Source organism: Myxocyprinus asiaticus, chromosome 31 (assembly GCF_019703515.2).
Source record: "Myxocyprinus asiaticus isolate MX2 ecotype Aquarium Trade chromosome 31, UBuf_Myxa_2, whole genome shotgun sequence".
Lineage (NCBI taxonomy): Eukaryota > Metazoa > Chordata > Actinopteri > Cypriniformes > Catostomidae > Myxocyprinus > Myxocyprinus asiaticus.
Genome location: NC_059374.1, coordinates 17,936,690 through 17,957,094, shown reverse-complemented (window position 1 = coordinate 17,957,094; position 20,405 = coordinate 17,936,690). Strand labels below are relative to the sequence as shown.

General features: G+C 37.7%; 1 protein-coding gene, 1 long non-coding RNA gene and 1 pseudogene across 3 annotated transcripts; 1 reads left to right on the top strand and 2 right to left on the bottom strand.

The window, feature by feature from the left end:
* Window positions 1–1,467: 1,467 nt before the first annotated feature.
* Window positions 1,468–6,801, top strand: LOC127422494 (uncharacterized). Its single transcript, XR_007894179.1, has 3 exons — window positions 1,468–1,564; window positions 3,558–3,591; window positions 6,667–6,801. It is a non-coding gene; the product is annotated as an uncharacterized LOC127422494 (long non-coding RNA).
* Window positions 2,944–6,960, bottom strand: LOC127422493 (dehydrogenase/reductase SDR family member 11-like; annotated as a pseudogene).
* Window positions 6,961–7,109: 149 nt separating this feature from the next.
* LOC127422492 (dehydrogenase/reductase SDR family member 11-like) lies at window positions 7,110–12,252 on the bottom strand. 2 transcript variants are annotated; one of them, XM_051666055.1, is made up of 7 exons: window positions 12,030–12,248; window positions 11,573–11,782; window positions 8,647–8,741; window positions 8,428–8,557; window positions 8,221–8,313; window positions 8,061–8,126; window positions 7,110–7,847 (listed from the first exon to the last, which is right to left on the bottom strand). In XM_051666055.1, the coding sequence occupies exons 1-7, from the start codon at window positions 12,159–12,161 to the stop codon at window positions 7,806–7,808; spliced, it is 768 nt and encodes a 255-aa protein (XP_051522015.1). In that variant the 5' UTR covers window positions 12,162–12,248; the 3' UTR covers window positions 7,110–7,805. The 2 variants fall into 2 exon arrangements, with proteins under 2 accessions (XP_051522015.1, XP_051522016.1); XM_051666056.1 differs by lacking the exon at window positions 8,061–8,126 and having other exon boundaries at window positions 12,030–12,252.
* Between the last annotated feature and the right edge of the window lie 8,153 nt (window positions 12,253–20,405).

The window sequence follows — 20,405 nt, the reverse complement described above, 5'->3', positions numbered from 1 at the left end:
GTTTTTACTAAATGGTGTGCATTTAGTGTACTCACAGGTAACCTGATTATTTATGGTATTTCCCTCCTCTTACTGTAAAGAAACCAAGCCAAGTATCTGCAGTGCATTGAGTCCATTTAGGATGGCCTTTGTTCTAGCAGGGAGACTTTGGCCTTGCTAGGTCCTTGCTAGGGGACTTAAGGCACCAAGTAGAATGGGGTCACATTCTTCTCAAAGGATAATCTGGTTTAGGTGCTTCACACACCCTCCAACTTTAAATGAGTATTGTAACACTCAGCTCAAATCTTCCATCAGCTGACCCTCACATGCTCTTGTTGGAAGGTGCCTTCGCAGAATCAGTTTGAAGTATGTGTGAGCAGGGGAAATTAGCATAAGATGTAGGTCCTATTTGATGTAAATGATTTAAGTCACAGTGTTGAGTGTTACAATAATGAATATGGAGTAGCAGGTTTTGAATATTCTAAATTATTTAATGCAGAGGTTTTGACATTTATCTTCAGTCAAATAGTGTCGCCAAAAAGTATTTGGACACTTAAGTAAAATTTAAAAATGTATAAATGCCATTCACTGGGTGACAAATTGGTATACCAAGTGGCATTCATTTGAAAGAAAGCACAAACACACTTTTAAGCTAATTAAACAAAATCACAAAAATAAGTTTGGTTAGTTTTGGTTTTAAATTCTGAACGAATTGATAAACTGCTGAAAATTAAGACAAAAGTATATGGACACTTTCTGATTGTCAAATGTGCTGAAATACACGTGTGTGAATTGGTTAAAAGTAATTGCAAAAATGGTTCAGAAAAGTGAAGTTAGTTCTAAGAAAAGCTATAGCATCACTTTTTACAGATGACACTTGCTTTGATATTTTGGTTATCTAATGCAATTACATTTTTAAGTGTGACTTAAGTGTCCAACAGTGTGCAAACAATTTTCGGGGGGCCCGGAATTGGTGCTTTGTTTTAGCTGGTGAAATATCACCTAAATGCAACACTTTCTCTTGAAAATGTAAGATTTTCAAAGAAAAACGGCAATAAATCTTAGTTGGCTATATTGAAGGGTGACTAACATGGGATTTTCATTATTCAAATGATGGACCACCCAGTTTTATTCATATTCTGGTCTCAGTCGAACATCACACCATTTTGCATCACCAACTTCTTTCTCTATGACCCTACTGTACTCAGCATTTTCAGAAAAAGCACATGAAAACAATGTGGAGTCTCATACCAGTTTCCCGGTTCTCATACAAAGAATAATAATCAAGTATTCAGAGGGTGTAGGCATTATGAAATGATATACATTCCAAAACAGTACAATAGTATCACTTACAAAGTATAAAAGACAATTCATTATTGATTTCACATTGTTACGTGCTGTTACGTCATGGAAATAGAGTTAAGAGGACGGGCTAATGTTCCCATGAGAACAAGAGGCTTTTGCTGAGTAACTGCACATTCGTGTTCACATGCTGAGTTGAAATGCAAGGGGTCACCTAAAGACCGCAGAGGAACCAGAATCAATATGAAAATATGAAGTTGCAAGAGCAACATTCTGTAGGTAGGTCCAACATTATATCAGGCATCTTTATCTATGTACAGTACTTACATTAAGAAAATTAAGCATTTAATATATATATATATATATATATATATATATATATATATATATATATATATATATGAGAGAGAGAGAGAGTAATGTATTTATTGTGTAAAAATATGTTATTCTGTGAAAATCTCATGAGATTCACAATTGCTACTACTGAGATTGGGGTAGGGTCAATTGTAAATACAGATGTACATACATAAAAGTGCTTTAATGTAGGTACAATGTAATATATACACTTTAAGTACATTAGATCAAATGCTTTTTTGTTTGTGTGTAAGAACAACTATATTTTTTGTTAAAAACACCTAAAGGGGGTCTAGTAGGTATGTCCTGAATAATTGAACTCTTCTGGCAATGTTTATTTTAAAGTGAAGGGTTAATGATAATGTTCTGTGCCTCCCTTTGATAGTCATGTTTTCTTTTGGCACACTGCTACAGCAAAACAATGGGCACTTCATGCTTCTCTCACTGCCCTCAAACACATTTTTGGAACATTTCTGGTTGCTAGGTAATTTTTGTTGAGATGCCAATTGTGCATTTGGGGTAAACATGGCACCATGATGTTAATGTTCACATCAGCCATCAGAATCGGGAAAAAATGTGAGTCTCTAGAGTATACTCAGAATAGTGGCCAAAAAAACAAAAAAAAAACAGTGAGCGGCAGTTCTGCTTCATCTCTTGATGAGAGAGGTCAACGGAGAATGGCCAGACTGGTTCGAGCTGACAGAAAGGCTACCGTAACTCAGATAACCACTCTGTACAATTGTAGTGAGCAGAATAGCACTTTACTTTATTCAGCAGTTGTCACTCTTGATTTCAAAGAAAACTAGAACAGGTAAGAAGCCTTTTGTTAATTTAATCACACACACTTTAAGAAGAAAGAACACAAACTTAAGAGTTATTTTTTAAGGCACAAACTGGGTCATTGTCAGGGCTATAATGACTTATAAGAATTACAGTACATCCATTGTCATGGATATAACTGCACTGTTGATCCTTTTTTCCTGTCTATGTATAATAAACACAAGAGGCAATGCTAAATGTAACAGTATGAGGCACGTGAAGTCAAAAAGGATGTCGTTTTAAACAAGAAACCTCAGATTTACTTAAAACTGATTGTGCATTCTGAAGTTAGCAAAAGTATTTATGTCAACTGTTCAAATTCTAATTTCAGTTCTTCCTACTAACATTTCAACAGGTATAATATGGTATAATAATTATACAATTGTAAACTTTATGATAAAACAAGGAAGAGTAAAAAAATGCATTACACAAGATTTATAAATGTTATTATTTCAAATTATATTACGACATGTCTCATCTCCATAAACTGCATTTTCAACCATTTTATTTACTTTTAAGATGATGGTCATGATGTTAGGGACACTTTGCCCTGTCAATCTGTTCATGCATCTATCACATCTGTTCCACAGGTAGCATCTGAAGTTCTCCAATCTACAAAAGGGGAAGACAAAATAAAATAAACAATAATATTTAAGCATTAAATAAAATTGCTATCTAAAAAAAATAAAAACATTAATCCCCCTGCTGCACAAACTGATAATATAATAGATCCTATATAATAAATGGAACAAGAACACAGATTTGATTCTTATGTTGTGTTTCTTATTTTTTTGGCCGAGCCACTAATGCTCATTTCTTATTACCAAAATATTCCATTTACCTCATAACTAGGCCAATGTCTGAGAGACAGCAAACATAAAGAGCATAGCAATAGTCTTTACTAGACCATACTTACCTGGACTAGAGGCGGAGCACTTAGGACATACATCACTGCAATAGCAATGTCATCTGCTTCTAGACACTGTAAACATGACATTTAAACATTTAGATATGTTAACAAGGACCTTTAATTTGCTCTATACTTCAATGGATATGTTGGTATATGTTGGTTATATTCAATACCTTTATACTTTTATAGGTAGCAGCAGCCTTTCCCGGGTCGTGACTCAAGAGTCGGTAGGTAAACTCTGCCTCCACAATACCAGAGGATATACTCTCTCAAAGAAAAAGCATTCGCAGTGCCAATAATCATATTGCTTTAATAAAATTCATCATCCAAAACAGTTTTCAGCTGTTCATGTTTGGTTATGGCTACATATCATCTCTCAGTATTGTAACTGATTAGCCTGCTCTTACTGTGGCACATATGTGTGTCTTGGATTCCAGTAACTCTTGCCGTAAGCCCTCTGTGTTGCATATTTGGTTGCCGAGTAAAAGTGTATATCAGTGACGTTCATAAATCTGTGTCCACACAAGCTAAAACACACATTTTAAGATATTGAATGCTTTGCTGCCTTTACAGGCAGAAATGTGAATGCAGATAAAATGCCCAATTAAACATTTCCGTACCTGTTAATATTAATGATATGGCCATCAACAACATTTCTTTCTTTCATGGAGAGGTAAGCCTCACGGGTGCACACTGACAGGCCAATGACATTCACCTGCAATATAGGACATTTTAGGTGACCACCATCATTCTCTTTTTGGATGTTGGCAGATAAGAAATAACTGCTTTTTTGTTCCGTGATTTACTGACATCTATCATAGTCCTCCAGCCACTGGTTCTCCCACTTAAAATGGGCTCTGGTAGAGCCAAGCCAGCATTATTGATGCACACATTAATGCCCTGAATTTGTGCTTTGATCCAGGTGACCATGGATATGATTTGCTCCTCTACAGACAGATCACATTTGTATGGAATCAGAGTTCCACTGAATCCACTACTGACGCATTCAGTCACTAATTTCTGCAAAAGAGTACTTTGAGATTTACATAACATGAAGAATACAAAGCTCAAAACCACTGGCAAAGGGATAGCAAACAATAACAAAGCATGCAAGAAAATGTGTGAAATAGATTTGTCAGCACACAAAATCACTATGGGCTTCTTACCAATAATAAACAAAGGGATCTAAAGTTAAGTTGTAGCATTACAACAAACTAATAAAAAATCCTGCAACTGAAAAAAATTACAAGTAAGATTTCACACTGTTTTTCTAAGTAAATCTTAATGGTATAAAACTAATTAAAATCCACTTAACTTTATTACATTATATTGATTAAAGTGAGTCAGTTGAACTTAAACATTTTAGTAAATTCAGTAACTTTCAGTTACAAATATGATATGCATGTAGTAAAATTTTAATAAACATCTTATTTGAACATGACACGTTTTGAATTTTCTTTTCAAACATAGGTTTAATCATGTAGTACATGACACACAGAAGCCTCCCATAGGGAAGCTTAAAGGGACAGTTCACCCAAAAATGAAAATGATCTCATCATTTACTCACCCTCATGCCATCACAGATGTGTATGACTTTCTTTTTTCTGCAGAACACAAATTAAGATTTTTTTGAAGAACATTTCAGCTCTGTAGGTCCATACAATGCAAGTCAATTGTGACCAAAACTTTGAAGCTCCATAAAGCAAATAAAGTCAGTATAAATATAATCCACAAAACTCCAGTTGTTTAATCCATGTCTTCTGAAGTGATCCAGTTGGTTTTGGGTGAGAACAGACCAAAATATTGCTCCTCACATCCTGCATGGCAGTCTCTAGGCACGATCATGATTTCAAGCTCGATTACACTTCTTAGTGCTTGACGTATGCACAGAGCACTAGATGACACTATAGGAAGTATAATCGAGCTTGAAATCATGATCGCCAAACAGAGTGCTGTCAAGATGTACAATGAAAAAAAAGTAAAATTTTGGTCTGTTCTCACCCAAAACCAACTGGATCACTTCAGAAGATGTTGATTAAACCACTAGAGTCTTATGGATCACTTTTATGCTGAACTTCAAAGGCCTGGTCACCATTCACCTGCATTGTATGGACCTACAGATCTGAGATATTCTTCCAAAAATCTTCATTTGGGATGGCATGAGAGTGAGTAAATGATGAGATCATTTTCATTTTTGGTTGAACTATCTCTTTGGATTGCTATGCACTCTGTAAGACAACATCAATCTGCTTTATTGGCATTTAAAATAAGACGTAAAGCTGCGCACACAGACTTTAACACATGGGGCACAAAATACCATGACGGTGACGATGACCTAACCCTCAACAGATAATTTGTTTTGATAATGATCGGGTAATTTTGAGTAGAACATGAACTTAAGACTGCATAAAACAAGAAGTTACCAAATGTAACAACAAAATAAACTGTAACAATAAAAACAGTGCAAATAAACTAGCAAACAATGAAACCATGCAAGCTCATTGATTATTCAAGCCCAGTGCATGCTGGGAACACCAGCTTCGAAAAGTTAAGTAAAATTTACTTATCTTATTTACCTGTGAATTTTACTCAAATTAGCAAATAAATATGACAAGGTTTTCTACATTTGGATTAATATACGATGACACGTGAAAATAACAAACAATCAAAAACAATATTTACATTTAAGCTAGAGTATTCATTTTTGCAGGTTTGAATGTTGAATTTAGTTCACACTAAGAGTTAAGTTCACACTTAAACTAACTTATTTAATGTAGAAAGTACTTAATCTTCTCTGCTATGCTTATTTAACCCAACATATTTTTTGTTCCTGTGACTCAGTTCACAGAATAGAATATAGGTTTTTCTGCCAATATTAAGAACTCCATCCTCATGACGAAAGTGGTCCATACAACTTGCACTACAATGCATAGTGTTGTTTGAGGAACAGACAGAAATTTAAGTCATAATTTGTACAAAACAATACATCTTGATTTGGGTGCTCTATTCTAAGTCTTCAGAGGCAATATGAAAGCTTTGTGTGAGGAAAAGACATTATAAAAATATTTATTAGATTATAAAAATATATAGTCTTCACTTTATCCCTGAAAGAGAAAAAAATCACTAATGTGCCTTTCTGATCTATTTGAGAATTATGGAAAGTTATGAATAACAAAGTATAACAGCAAAAAGAAAAGAAGACGTGGCAAATTAAACAATTTATATACAGCATGTAAGCCCACACCCCCACTTAATAAAATAAATCTTTCAGAGACATGGTACATTACCTCTATTTGTTGCAGGTTTCTGGCACAGCCTACCACTTTCATACCATGCTGAACAAGAGACTTTGCAATTTCAGCTCCGATTCCCACTGAAGCACCAGTGACAGGAGCAACTCTGCCTTTCCAATGATGCATACGTTACTCTCACAAAGTTCCAACAGATCAACAGCTAACAGTTTGCAGTGATCTGTACTGCAACCCCTCCACTGCCAATGAATACTCACTGAGATTCTAGCCAACAGCAATGCACTTCCTATTCTGCAAATTATTCCAGCCATGACAGCAGGTGGTAAGCCCTGTCAGAAAGTGTTCATTCTTTAGCATAATTCAGTTTCGGTTAATCTCTACATTCCACCCTGAAACATATGCACATGGTCCATTTATGTGACTTTTACCTTTGTGCAATATTTATGAAAGACTTCTGGATCTGGATAGGCGTAAGTGTTTGTGAGGTAATAAAATGTATTAAGGTTTTGTTTTATTATTCTTTTTCTTTTTACAATAAATGCTGTCAGTTCTCTATTCAACAGCACATTTGAAGAAAACCAGAAAGTTTCATCATGTACACTTGAAGTAGAAAAGCCTGTTTAAACTGTCCACAATTTTATGCTACTGAAGTCCATTCCTTAAAAATAAAAAATAAAAAATAAAAAAGAGCTGTTTTTAAGGCACAGATTGATTACAACCCTGGGTATAAATGCAATGTCAATGGTGACCCTCCACAGAAAATCCTTTTTTCCAGAAAATGTTTGTTGAGAGGCAAATTCAGAGCTGATGTAACATTTGTATAAAGAAGCAACACATTTCCACTTCACTCGTTCTTTGTTCGCATTTAAACGTTCGTGATGTAAAGCATAATATTTTTTTTACTGATTCTGCATTCTTCATTCCCATTATAATTCTGCATTTTAAATTCATTACAACACTGGAAAGAGCCAAGACACAGTACTGTTCTGATTATGAGCCATTTGCATTTCATTAAAAATTGCATTTCAGAAGATTTAGACTTGATAATTATTGTTTACAACAAAGTAAGATTACATGGAGACAGTCTTGTCATTATTGACAATTCTGTTTATAATATAGTAATATGTCTGTGAGTCTTTATAATGATGATCAAGAAGTTGCAGGTGCTTTATACTGTTTTTCTGCTCCGGTTATGTCAACTGTTCCACAGGCCTCATCTGAATGTCACCAATCTACAGAAGGTGAAAAAATAAAAATAAAACATTATGTGAATAATAAATAAAATTCAAACTTTAAATTGTCAAGTTTCTAACTGGACAAACACACTGCACACTGCTCAAATTGACATCTTTATAAATGAACACTTACCGACACTTATCTTTTTTTGTTCCAGCCAATTAAATAGCAAAATAAATATCAAAACAATACTGTTGGACCATGGTTACCTGGACGTGAGGAGGAGCGCTAAGGACATACACAACAGCGCTGGCAATGTCACCTGCTTCTAAACACTGTAAATAGGACATTTAAATATTTGAAGAAGTAAACAATAACCTACAAAAAAACAAAAAAACAAAAAAAAAAAAAATCACTATGTGTCTTTACCTTTATTCTTTTATAGGTGGCAGCAGCTCTTTCTGGGTCGTGACTAAAGAGCCGGAAGGAAAACTGTGTCTCCACTAAACCAGGAGATATACACTATTAAAGAAGGAGCTTTATTAGTGAAATATTAGTCTTTGGACATGTTTTATTATGATGATGATCATGTTATTTTAAAGTCTTCATTGAAAACAGCTGTTGGTTTGCGCTTACTGTGGCACGTATGTGTGTCTTGGCCTCCCGTAACTCTTGCCGCAAGCCCTCTGTGAGAGCTGTCACAGCATATTTGGTAGCAGTGTAGAAGTGTACATCAGCATTGTGCACGACTCTGTGTCCACACATGCTGAAATACATATTTTAAGGTATTTAATCGTTTGGTGTCTGGACATAAACATGAATGCAGGTTAAAAATCCAATAAAACATTTCTGTACCTGTTTATATTAATGATATGGCCATCATCGACATTTCTCTCTTTCATGGACAGGTAAGCCTCACGGTTGCACACTGACAGTCCAGTGACATTCACCTGCAAAATGTGACATTTTTTAATCTTGAATTTTCTCCCATTTAAATTTTTATTCACTGTTGTACTTATTTACAGTACAGTGCCCTCTGGTAAATTTAAACAGCTGGTTTTGATTGAACAAGTTACTTACTGCAGTCAAAATAAATGCAAAAACATAATTTTAGAAGTATTTTTATTTGCATATCCTTTCACAAACAATAGCCTATGTGCTGCGGTGGTGGAGACTGGCTCCCATTCGTCCTGTTAGATCTTACATGGTGGTATAAGATCATTGTTAGATCATGTTTGACCTCATACCTGTCACAGCGATTGCACTCTGGAAATTAAAAACAGTTTTTGTGGGATTTCTTCAAGAAAATGTAAAATCTACCAACAACAGCTGCAGTGTAAGTGGATCTTATTTGAACAGATGCACTAACAATAACGGATCTGAGAAATATCAATTATTTATGTAAAACCCTGAGATTGTCCTAATACACTGATCCTGATGGAAATTTAAAGCTGAAGTATGTAAATGTTTTGGTGTTAAAATACTTTCTTCCATCCCAACTTAATATCCTGAGACAACTATAAGTAAGCCATTCATAGATTTATTTTCTCGAAAACTAGGGATGGGACGATATGGTTATGTCACGATTCGGTTCGATACGATACGATTCAATTTAATCTCGATTCGACATACAAAATATTACAAAAAAAAAGTTTGTTTTCTGAAAAAATGTTTGAGCAAAATGCTCATTATACTTTCTCGTCAGAAAGTTCTTTAATACACAATATAAATGTTCAGCTTAATAATACCTTTCTCTGTTTTTTACTTTCAAAAATAGTGAGCTACATTCAGGCTGATCAGGTGCAGAGCAAGTGATAGAACTGAACAGAACCTGTCCTGAAAAAAGTATATGAAAGTGTATATTTATCTTTTAAATAATTTGTTTGTCATCATTATTATAATACAAATTTAACTTTGTAAAAATACAGAAATTCTACATTATATTAATTAATATTACATCCTTAAATTGTATATAATAATAATGAGCTATAACTGTTTGAAATAATGTGCACAATATACAAGTAATAACAATGAGTTTACATTCATTTTTATAAGAAATGCTAAAAGGGTTACTGTCACTTTAAGGGTTCAACGAGCAGCTCACAGTGATCCGATTCAGCGAACATCAATGAGAATCTCTGGGTTTCTTTAGCGCATCCATGCTGCGTGAGATTAATATTAATATTTCTTTTTTACTTTTTTATCTGACTGTAATGAACTGAAAAGATAATAAGACACATTATTCAGTGAAAGTGGAGTGTGCCTCATCTTTGATGGACACACTTTACACGGAGGAAACGATCCGCTTTAATATCAAGCACTTTTCATCAAAACAAGGCGATTTTCCAGGTATTCCAGTTCTTAAAGTTCTAAATGCTACATTCAAACACTTTTAGGACCTTGTGTGAACCCTGTAAACAGTGTAGAAAAAAGCCCAGTAAGGGTAAAATCAAGTGATAGAGAGATGTTTGACAGGTTATTTAATTTATGATCACATGGACAGAAAACAATGTTGCAAATTTCGAAATATTGAATTACGCCACGATATGGTTTGTCATTTTTTTTTGGTTTGCGATATATAAAAATTCTATATATCGCCCCAACCCTATCGAAAACTGTAAACACTGTGTCTCTGTGGCACTATAAAAATTCCCATGTTTGTTGAGCGACCTGCTTAGACCTGACCCAACAACATTACTCAACCAATGGCGTGAGTTGGGGGTGAGACTATCTGACTGTTTGAACAACAGCAGACGAGGGTCGTATTCAGAAAACTCTGTAAATATTTTTTTGGTATTTTTTCAATTCCATTCGAGGCGCTAGCGTTGCAGGAATTACATACTTCAGCTTTAAAAAAACCCAAATCTCCAATAATCGTTCAGAAATGGGGTGTTTCAACACCACAAACAGCATTGTTTGTAAACAGTAACTTCATCTATGGAAGAAAAGAAAGTGGAGCTCATGTGATCTGTCTCTTGTGAGATACTGTAGTCGAGTGCAGGCAAAACAAAGAAGTTAATGTATAATGTGATAGAGATTTTACTGTTCTGTTTTTAAAGATAACTTATAACTAACCCTAACCTTTAAAGACAGAGCTACAGTGAGCTGCGAAGTTGTTAATCGATGGTATAGGCTTCTGTTGAAGCCATATTAGTCTGCGTTATTTAAACTTCATTTTTAGAATTTGTGTTTAATAGTGCAGATTTCCTGATGAAGAACTACACTACCCATGATCATGTAGCGAAAGATCCACCAATCAGAGAATCGCCACCAACAAAGTGCGCTAAATAAGAGTTGCAATGACAGCCAACTCACTCACTGCGTCCAAATATCCATACTTCCCTTATAAATAGTATGCCAAAAACAGTATGCCATGGGAGTAGAATGTCAGAATCTTTAGTATTCATAAAACCAATCCCTTAGGATTCCTGAAATTTGTCTCAGGCTGCAGAATCATTGCAAAAATCGTACAGTGTGAACTGGGCTTTAGAACTCTTATGAGGGATTTTAAGAAATGCCTATTGGAAAAATGAATGAATGGGAAAAATACTTCCGGAACCAAGGCTGTTGAAAAAGTGGTTAAGCACTGTATCACTTTATACATGTAATTTGTGATCAGATTTGAAAAAACTATGGGCAGCTGAGCAGCCCACCAATACGTCAAGATATCCAGCGGCATCAAAACCAACTAGAAAACCAGGCAACATCCAGCAACAAAATCGCTGTCAGTGTGAATGAGGCATAAACTGGAAGCTTGTTGTTTATTCTGTGAGTTACTTACATCCATCATAGTCCTCCAGCCACTGGTTTTACCACTTAATATGGGCTCTGGAAGAGCCAAGCCAGCGTTATTGATGCACACGTCAATGCCCTGATGTTGAACTTTGATTGAGGCAAACATGGATAGTATTTCCTCTTCTACAGACAGATCGCATTTGTATGGAATCAGAGTTCCACTGAATCCACTACTGACACATTCTGCTGATAATTTCTACAACACAAAATAATACTTTGAGATTTCAGCAAGGCTTGTTTAAATGTACCACCACTGAGCACTTTCTGTTTACTTTCCTGCCAATATATTTCACTCTTCATCTACTTGTCTATGGATATACTATATATTTACGATGTATTTCTCACAAGCTGGTTATATGCAGCATTATACACTAAGTTTAATTTCTCTGCTATAGCTGCATAGCTAACTTTTTTGTCAGTTTGTTTGCTGCATGGTACATTACCTCTATTTGTTGCAGGTTTCTGGCACAGCCGACCACTTTCATACCATGCTGGACAAGAGACTTTGCGATTGCAGCCCCAATTCCCACTGAAGCACCAGTGACAAGAGCAACTCTGCCTTTCCAACGATCCATAATGCAAGTTGGACAGCTGATTGTCTTGTAATGGGGCTTAACTTTTCACTTTGCAGTGATATATCTGCACTGCGAGCCCTTCTCTGTCAATGAATAATCTCGCCAATGACGTTCTATCACCAGTGAGAATCTAGCCAATGAGAATGCACTTCCTATGTATCCTGTGATTCATCATGGGATTCATCACAATATATTGAAATGCATAACTGTCATGGAGTATAAACAGTGGTTGATTTGTAAAAAAAAATCAAAGGGAATGGTGTCTAATACTTATGGGTCATTGGTAAATAAGGATGTCCAAGGTGTTAAAATGAGACAACTTTTCAAAATTTAGATTAAAACGCTTGTCATGTTCTCAGAAATGTAATCTTTGTGTCCAATTTGGTTTCACATATTTTTGAAAAACTTTATAGCATTTTCTAAAAAAAAAAAAAAAAAAAAAAAATGAAACCTTTAAAATTGTCATGTGCTGTAACCATCAAATAAAAAGTATTATAATTCTTTCATTGCACCTTGAATACATGAGAGTATAAACAACTTAATAATTAATTTCCAAAAAGTTTTCAAAAAAAAATTTCAAGGTAACAAAATATTTTTTCTAAATATTATGAATGTTTGAGTTAAGAATATCAAGAAGTTTTCAGGGCTCCACCACATGACAAAATGTGCCTTTTCATTAAAATGTAAAAATAAATATCAGATGTTTTTTAAACTTCACGCTCAGTCTTGAGGGTCTAAAGGTGTCCGCTCTGTATTGTTTTTTATGGTCAACAACAAAATTGCTACCATGTTGGTTTCACCCAGTGACATTGATTTGGTGGACAAAAGAATTTTTAAATATGAATAATATTTAAGAACACAACTGTTTTTTTGTTTTTTAAATAACAATAACAGATTATTCTGCACTAGTCATGCCAACATTTATTTTAGCTTTTAATGAGACTTTGACTTTTTTTTTAAATTTTTTTATTGTCTCTGGACACCACATGACATTTTTTAATTTAAGCCTCAGAAGAAATATCAATATAACTTTAAACTCAGAAGCTGGAAATATGCTCATCATAGAAAAGGTGTTTTCAAGTAAATGTTTTGTGTGAATTGCATTTTTTAAGAGGACTGGACAAAAATGAGCATCACTTCATTAACCCTTAGTACGCTCTGTCATTGTATTTTATGAATTCTGTGAGAAAAAAATCCACGTTATGATCATGAAAAAGTTTTTTTTTTTTTTCTAGATCACTCACCCACTGTCACAGATGCATTTTATCTACTCCAATAAGCAAACTAGTAAAGGAAGTTTGGGCTGTTTCTATGAAGGTGTCACATATTCCCTGTTTGTGCCTAGACTTTTATATTGAAATTCTTGTTGCTTAGTTCCCCGTTACTTTTTCCTGTGTTAGTTTTGTAGTCCTTTGTAGTTTCATTTTATGATGGGTTTACCCTGATTGTTTCTCCAGGTGTTCCTCGTTCCCTTGTTTTCCCTTGTGTATTTTAGCCCTTGTTTCCCCTGGTTTCTTGGTCAGTCTTTGCATGTGTTCTGTTATGCTCTGTGCCTTGTTCCCTGTGTTTGTCTCTTTATGTTCTGAGTTACTTTGTTTACCCTATTGTTTGATTAAAAGCTGCATTTAGATCTTTAACCCTCGCCTGCCTCGTTACAGAAAGACTGACCCAAAATGGATCTAGTAGCTGAATGTTTTTAACTGTCTCGGGCCGACATTCCTCTTGTGGATTACTGTGCTCGCTTTTGGGGTATTGCGAGCTGATTGAATTATGGTGATTCACACCTAAAAATCTATTTTTTGGATCGGTTTGAATTACCACCGCAATGTAGACTTACCAGAGATGGGAGAACTCACATGGAGGGAATATATCAACATCACTCTGGAGAGTTTTTCCCTTCATATAAGAATGAACCCAGTGCTCCTACCCTATCAGTTCTCTCAGCCATGAAGGCCATTTTTACGCCTCTGCCTGCTCTGATGGCCACGGAGCTTACCTCGTTGTTTTCAGCACCATGGCTCTGCCCCTCGAGCCTTCCATGGCTCTGCCCCTTGAGCCTCCCATGGCTCTGCCTTCCTTCATCGAGCCTCCCACAGCTCTGCCTTCCGAGTCTCCACAGCTGTGCTCATGTCCGTCCGGAAGCGGAAGAGAAGAAGGGCTCCTATTCCCCAAGCACTGCCCATGCTCACAATCACGGAGGTCGTTCCCCATCACTAGCCGTGCTTACAACCATGGAGGTCATTCAGCTGTCACTGCCCTTGCTCACGACCACAGAGGTCATTTCCCTATCACTGCCAGTGCCCATGCCCATGGAGGCCGTTTCCCAGTCGCTGCCAGCGCTCATGACTACGGTGACTCCGCCCTCAGAGTCATGGCTCTCTTGTCACCGGCTTTCCATCGAGTTGTAAACTGTGTCCGAATATGCTTCTTCCCGATGATGGACACAACCATCGTGTTTAGGAATTCAGCATTTAAGACAGGCTTTGACGGATCCGTGTTTGCACTGTAGTATGCTGCCGATATCAGAGAGGCAGCTTGGCATCGCTGAGTTGGATCCTCGTTCACCTGTTAGCCTCGCACAACATGATTCAGTCCTGCGGCTGGCGCTCTGCCGCCGAAAAAGAAACCTGTGCCGCAAACTGACAATTCTGAACATTTGCTCTCGAAGACTGTCGCAAATTTCTCATCAGAAATGGCAGAGATGAAGCATCTTCAGCTCTCCAACTCTCCGACACCCAGTATCGGCCGCACCCACTGGGAACACACCAGTGGACAAGGGTGATTTCCAAACTCCACATGAATTGGTTGATGCCGCTATGCATCCTCCCTCTCAGAAGTTTATCTCCAGCCGGTCTGTTGCAGGTGACTCGAGCGATGGTTCTGTTCATTCATCGGGGATGGGCCCATCCTCTTCGGATGATATTATGTCAGTACAACAGATGCTGTTGGCACGTTTAGGCCTGGACAAAACACCTGTTCAACCTGCTGAGGTCAATGTGTTTTTCAGGCAATACTCAGATACAAACATGTTTACCATGTCACCATGTAAGGACTTTGTGTCAGAGTTTTCAAGTGCTCTTACAGGTTCTAATGTTCCTAGAAGGAGATCAAAGACAGCCCGTACCCTAGCTTCAATAGCTGAGGCCGATTCCATAGGGGTTGGGTGGGCTCCAGAGATTGAACAGCCGGCGGCAGCCTTAGTGGCATCACCCGATGAAGCATTAAGAGGAATGTACGCTGTCCAATTGCACAGTGTGGACGTATTGAAACACTATTTAAGAAGGCATACAAGTCAGTAGCCTATATAACTCGAGCAGAGAATACTATCTGCCAGCTGCTTCTTGCCTGCAACACCACACTGGGGTTGTCAAATATAGATTCTTCTGTGCCTCAGTTTCTACAGATGGCTTTGTTGGCCATAGGTCTTGTGACTCGTGAGCTGGGTACACTCTCAGCAACCCTTCTAACAGCACGGCGCCAGGAATGGCTTGCTCAGGTGAGGCTGCCTGAAAATTGTAAAAAGACCCTGAGAGAACTGCCAATTGTACCAGGACATCTGTTTGGCCCCAATGTCTCTGAGGTATTGGAGAAGAGAATGAAGCTGTCAGAAGCTTCCCATCAGCTGACTCAGGACCCACGGGCACCTACTTTTAGGATACCGCCAGCTCCAGCTCATCATCACTACCCGATACCAGAGCAGTTATTTCATCACCACACTGCTTCCAAACCTCAGGCCCCACAGCATCCACAGGGTGTTGAGAAGGCCCAGGGCTGTTGCCCATTTCACGTCAGCCTCAGGGGGGACCACATCAGCGTCCCCACACAGGTGCTAAATGCAGAAGCCACAAACCCTGAAGTGCTTGGGCCAGCAGTCAGTCGTTTCTCTCTGCAACATCTAAACTATTGGAGAACTTCTGTGTCAGACCCCTGGGTTCTGGCAACTTTGAGCAGGGGATATACTCTGCAGTTCCGACACTGGCTTCCTATGTTTTCAGGAATTCTTCCCACAGTTATCAAGGATATAACCCGTTCAATGGCTCTTTCTCTGAAAATTTGTTCACTGTTGTAGAAGGGAGCTATAGAAAAAGTTCTTCCACTCAGTCAGAGGAACGGTATTTACTCAACATACTTCGTGCCAAAGAAGCATTGCGGTTTTCGTCCAGTTCTGGACTTGCGACATCTAAATGTGTTCCTTACGTCACTTCATTTTTGCATGTTGTACACTGCTGACGTTCTTCGGTCTGCGATGAAAGGAGACTGATTTGTGAGTGTAGGTTTAATATAATACTTATATCATGCTCGTATATTAATATATAGTGTAATATATTAATACTGCACTGTAAGTTTTGGGTCTGTGCAAGCCACCTACTGCTGCTGTGTCCCCATCACTTTTAAAATGACTGCTATGCCCCTGCTTTGAGGGATAGACTTACAGCTCTTCAATGGCACGAAGAGTATAAAGCAGTAAAAAGCTCCTAGATCACATCTGATTTTCCACAGCTCATGGTGTCTGGAGTTTTTTTCCACTGAATGTTCTTGAAAATATATTTTTATGTTTTGTCCAGGAAATGATCCAAAAACACTTTAAACTGCAGTAAAACCCTTTGAAGAGACTGTACGTCTACCTCACAGCCTTGTTGTTATTCCCTTCAAAAATAAAAGATGACGCTTCTTTGAATAAGTTCTATGGTGACCAGAACTCCAAAAAGCAGATAAAGTCAGCATAAAAGTAATCCATAAGATTCCAGTGGTTTAATCAATGTCTTCTGAAGTGATCCAGTTGGTTTTGGGTGAGAACAGACCAAAATATAACTCCTTTTTTACTGTACATCTTGACAGTAGTCTCCTTGGCTATCATGGTTTTCAAGCTCGATTACACTACCTATAGTGGCATTTAGCGGCAGAGCCCATCTGAAGTGTGAGCCTACAAGGTTAGCATAGAGTACTATAACGCGTAGTTCCATAGACATTCTATGGGCGGTACACTGGCAAGGAGACAAGAGGCTGTTCTTTTTCAATGGATATCTATGGAGAAAATGCTTCAGTATGCTGAATAAACTGCTTTTGTGAAGAAAAAGTTCATCACTTAATAAACTGACTGCCTGTCCACCAATCTACAACATGTTTTACACTAAACAATCCTTTTGGAATTAACTATGTATGGAGTGAAAAATGATAAAATTGCTGTTTTATAAGGGAAGTCAAGGACGATTTTGCGACAGGTAGGTGTCAGTTTAAGGCTCTCCCCATTCTTTTGTATGGTATCCACAATACTTTTGTGCTGACCTTATCTCCTTTGTGGAGCTTTTTGAGATCTGTTCACCATTCACTTGCATTTTATTGAACTGCAGAGCTGAGATATTCTTCTAAAAATCTTTGAAAAAAATTGTGTTCAGCAGAAGAAAGTAAGTCAAATACATCTGGGATGGCATGAGGGTGAGTAAATGATGAGAGAATTTTCTTTTTTTCTTCTTTTTTTTCCCCCATTTTCTCCCCAATTTTGGTCGCTAAATCAGCCCAAAGTAACAAAACGCAAAGAATATTGTATATAAATCCATCATTTGGACTCTGTATGGGTTTATCTTGGAAAAGTGTGGGGGATGTGTCCCCCAAGGCTGCTATGCCCTTGCCTCAAAGCCTCGTTACCATTTCCCATTTAAAAATCAAAGATGGTGCTACTGTGAATAAGGTCTATTCACTTGCATTGTATGGACCTACAGAGCTGAGATATTCTTCTAAAAATATTTGTTTGTGTTCAGCAGAAGAGAGGAAGTCATACACTTCTGGGATGGCATAAGGGTGTGTAAATGATTAGAGAATTGTAATTTTTGGCTGAACTAACCCTTTAAGTATTTCTAAACATTAATAAATGTGATCAGTGGGAGTCACATGATGCCATGGGAGGATCGGATGCGTGAGCGGCGTGCTCTGCGCGCTTTGCTAGTTTTAACACTTTTAATGTTAAAAAACGTCGATACACTCTGTTCCATAACTGTTCTAGGAGAACAATACGTCAAAAAATTCAAAATCCTTAAGCTCTGGAGACATGCTGGGCATGTCAGCAATGCTGACGAAGGTCGTTGCTGACTTGGTGGATCTTGCTGTGATACGTCGATTGATCACTGCCATAGAGACGAAGTTCTCTGAGGTGGTTACAAGAGTGGGGGATGTCAAGAAACGGATTGATTATTTGGAGTCATCAGAGAGGGAATTATGCTAATCGGCTAGCGACCAAGGTGGATTTCGAGCATGTCTGGGAGAAGTTGGAGGACATGGAGAACTGTAGCCGGCGGAATAACGTCAGCTTTTTCGGAATTCCTGAGGCCGAAGAGGGTTAGGAAATGGTGCAATTCTTGGATGGGCTCCTTCCGAATCTGCTCGACGTAACAGGCCATAAGCTGGAAATCGAGTGAGCTCACAGGATTCCAGCTCAGAGATCCGCAGAGGGAGACAGGCCATGACCAATTCTGGCCAAATTTCTGAGATCATCCGATACAGATCTTGTTTTACGTGAGGTGAGGTGTAAAGGAAGGCTTTCTTGGAAGAACCACAGCATGCAAGTAACTTTTCCATTAACGGAAGTTTGCTTTTACACTGATATTCCCGGCCAAATTGAGAAAAGTTTCTAAGGATGGCCGTAAAACATTCACATGCCCACAGCAAACGATGTCCTTCATAAAGTCAGTGAAGTGAGTAAGTTATTGTGGTACTAACGTTGCAGCCGAGTAGATCGGCTCACTGAACATTCACTTGACTCTTTGAGGAAACTGAGTTTTTTTTTTTTTTTTTTGCTGGCTCTGCCTACCGGCTAGAGTTTATTTTGTAGAGTAACGCACCTTCAGGACAGCTTTATGGATGAATCTACGCACTCTTTGCACTTATTCCTCCTATTGGCTGGAGTTTGTTTTGTGGAGTATTTCTTGCGAGACATTGGAGCGATTAAGTCATTTGTTGCACTCATGTTGCAGCCGAATGGTCCAGCTCACTGAACATCCGCTTGACTGTTTGGGGTATCGGCACACTCTTCTTGTGCTGATTCCGCCTAGTGGCTGGAGTTTATTTTGTAGAGTAACACACCTTCAGGACAGTTTTATTGATGAATCTACATGCTCTTTGTGTTTATTCCGCCTATTGGCTGGAGTTTGTTTTATAGATTATCTTTTTCCGTGTAATTCTGTCTCACAAACTTTCTATAGAAACACTGGACTTGAGTAATCTTATGGCAAAATTGTCGCGGGGGTTCTCATAGGCATGCATGGACTGTTTGAGGTTGGAAGGATGGATGCCAGTTGGGTTGGATGCACATTTTTCTTTTTTCTGTTTGTTTGGTTTTGGGGGATGTTCAGGGTTTGATGGACACACTAATGTTGGAATGTGGTCTTTATAATCTTGTTTTTGACACACAATCTATTTTTTCTTATGTCAAAATGTCAAATGTTAATATGAGTGGATTGTCTCTCTCCACGTGGAATGTGAATGGGTTGGGGCACCCCATAAAAATAAGGAAGGTTATTTCTCTTCTTAAGCGTAAGCAATATAGTTTTTCTTCAAGAAACGCATCTTTCTCTGCAGGAAGCTGAAAAATTTGGGAGGATATGGGGTGGGCATGCTTTCTTTAGTGCTGGCTCGAGTAAGAGCAGGGGAGTCATTACACTGATAAGTAAACATCTACAATTCAAATGTCTCAAACAGATTAAAGATAAATTAGGAAGAGTATTATTTTTTTAGCTTAAATTCAGGGGCAAAGTCTTATTTTGGCTAATATTTATGCACCTAATGTTGATGATCACGGCTTTTTTATAGATCTTGAAGGGATGCTGCAAGCCGCTGGCACCCCTCATGATATAATATTGGGAGGAGACTTTAATCTTTTGATGGATTCAGTCCTTGATCATAGTGAAGCAAAAGTGCGCAAGCCCCCTAGAGCAAAATTTTTTATTGATTCATAAATACACAACAAAGAAAAACACAACACATATATATATATATATATCACATATATAGGTCACATATCATAATACACACATATATATATATATATAAACTATACATAATTAAATTAAACTTCTCTCTCCACATCCCCTCCCTGAGAGTCCCCTAAAAACGCTAAATAATTGCCCCATTTTCTAACAAACAAGTCCCAAAACCCCAGCCTTCTACTTGCCACCACCTCGAAATCTGCCACCCTCCCCATCTCCGCACACCACTCCGGAAATGATGGCGCTCCTTACGACTTCCATCCCC

Excerpts from the sequence above, each read along its gene's own strand:
- LOC127422492 (XM_051666055.1), bottom strand. The coding sequence starts at position 12,161 with ATGGATCGTTGGAAAGGCAGAGTTGCTCTTGTCACTGGTGCTTCAGTG. Across the intron at positions 11,783-12,029 it reads GAAACCTGCAACAAATAGAG|AAATTATCAGCAGAATGTGT; the intron begins GTAATGTACCAT and ends TTTGTGTTGTAG. Across the intron at positions 8,127-8,220 it reads CCACCTATAAAAGAATAAAG|TGTTTAGAAGCAGGTGACAT; the intron begins GTAAAGACACAT and ends TCCTATTTACAG.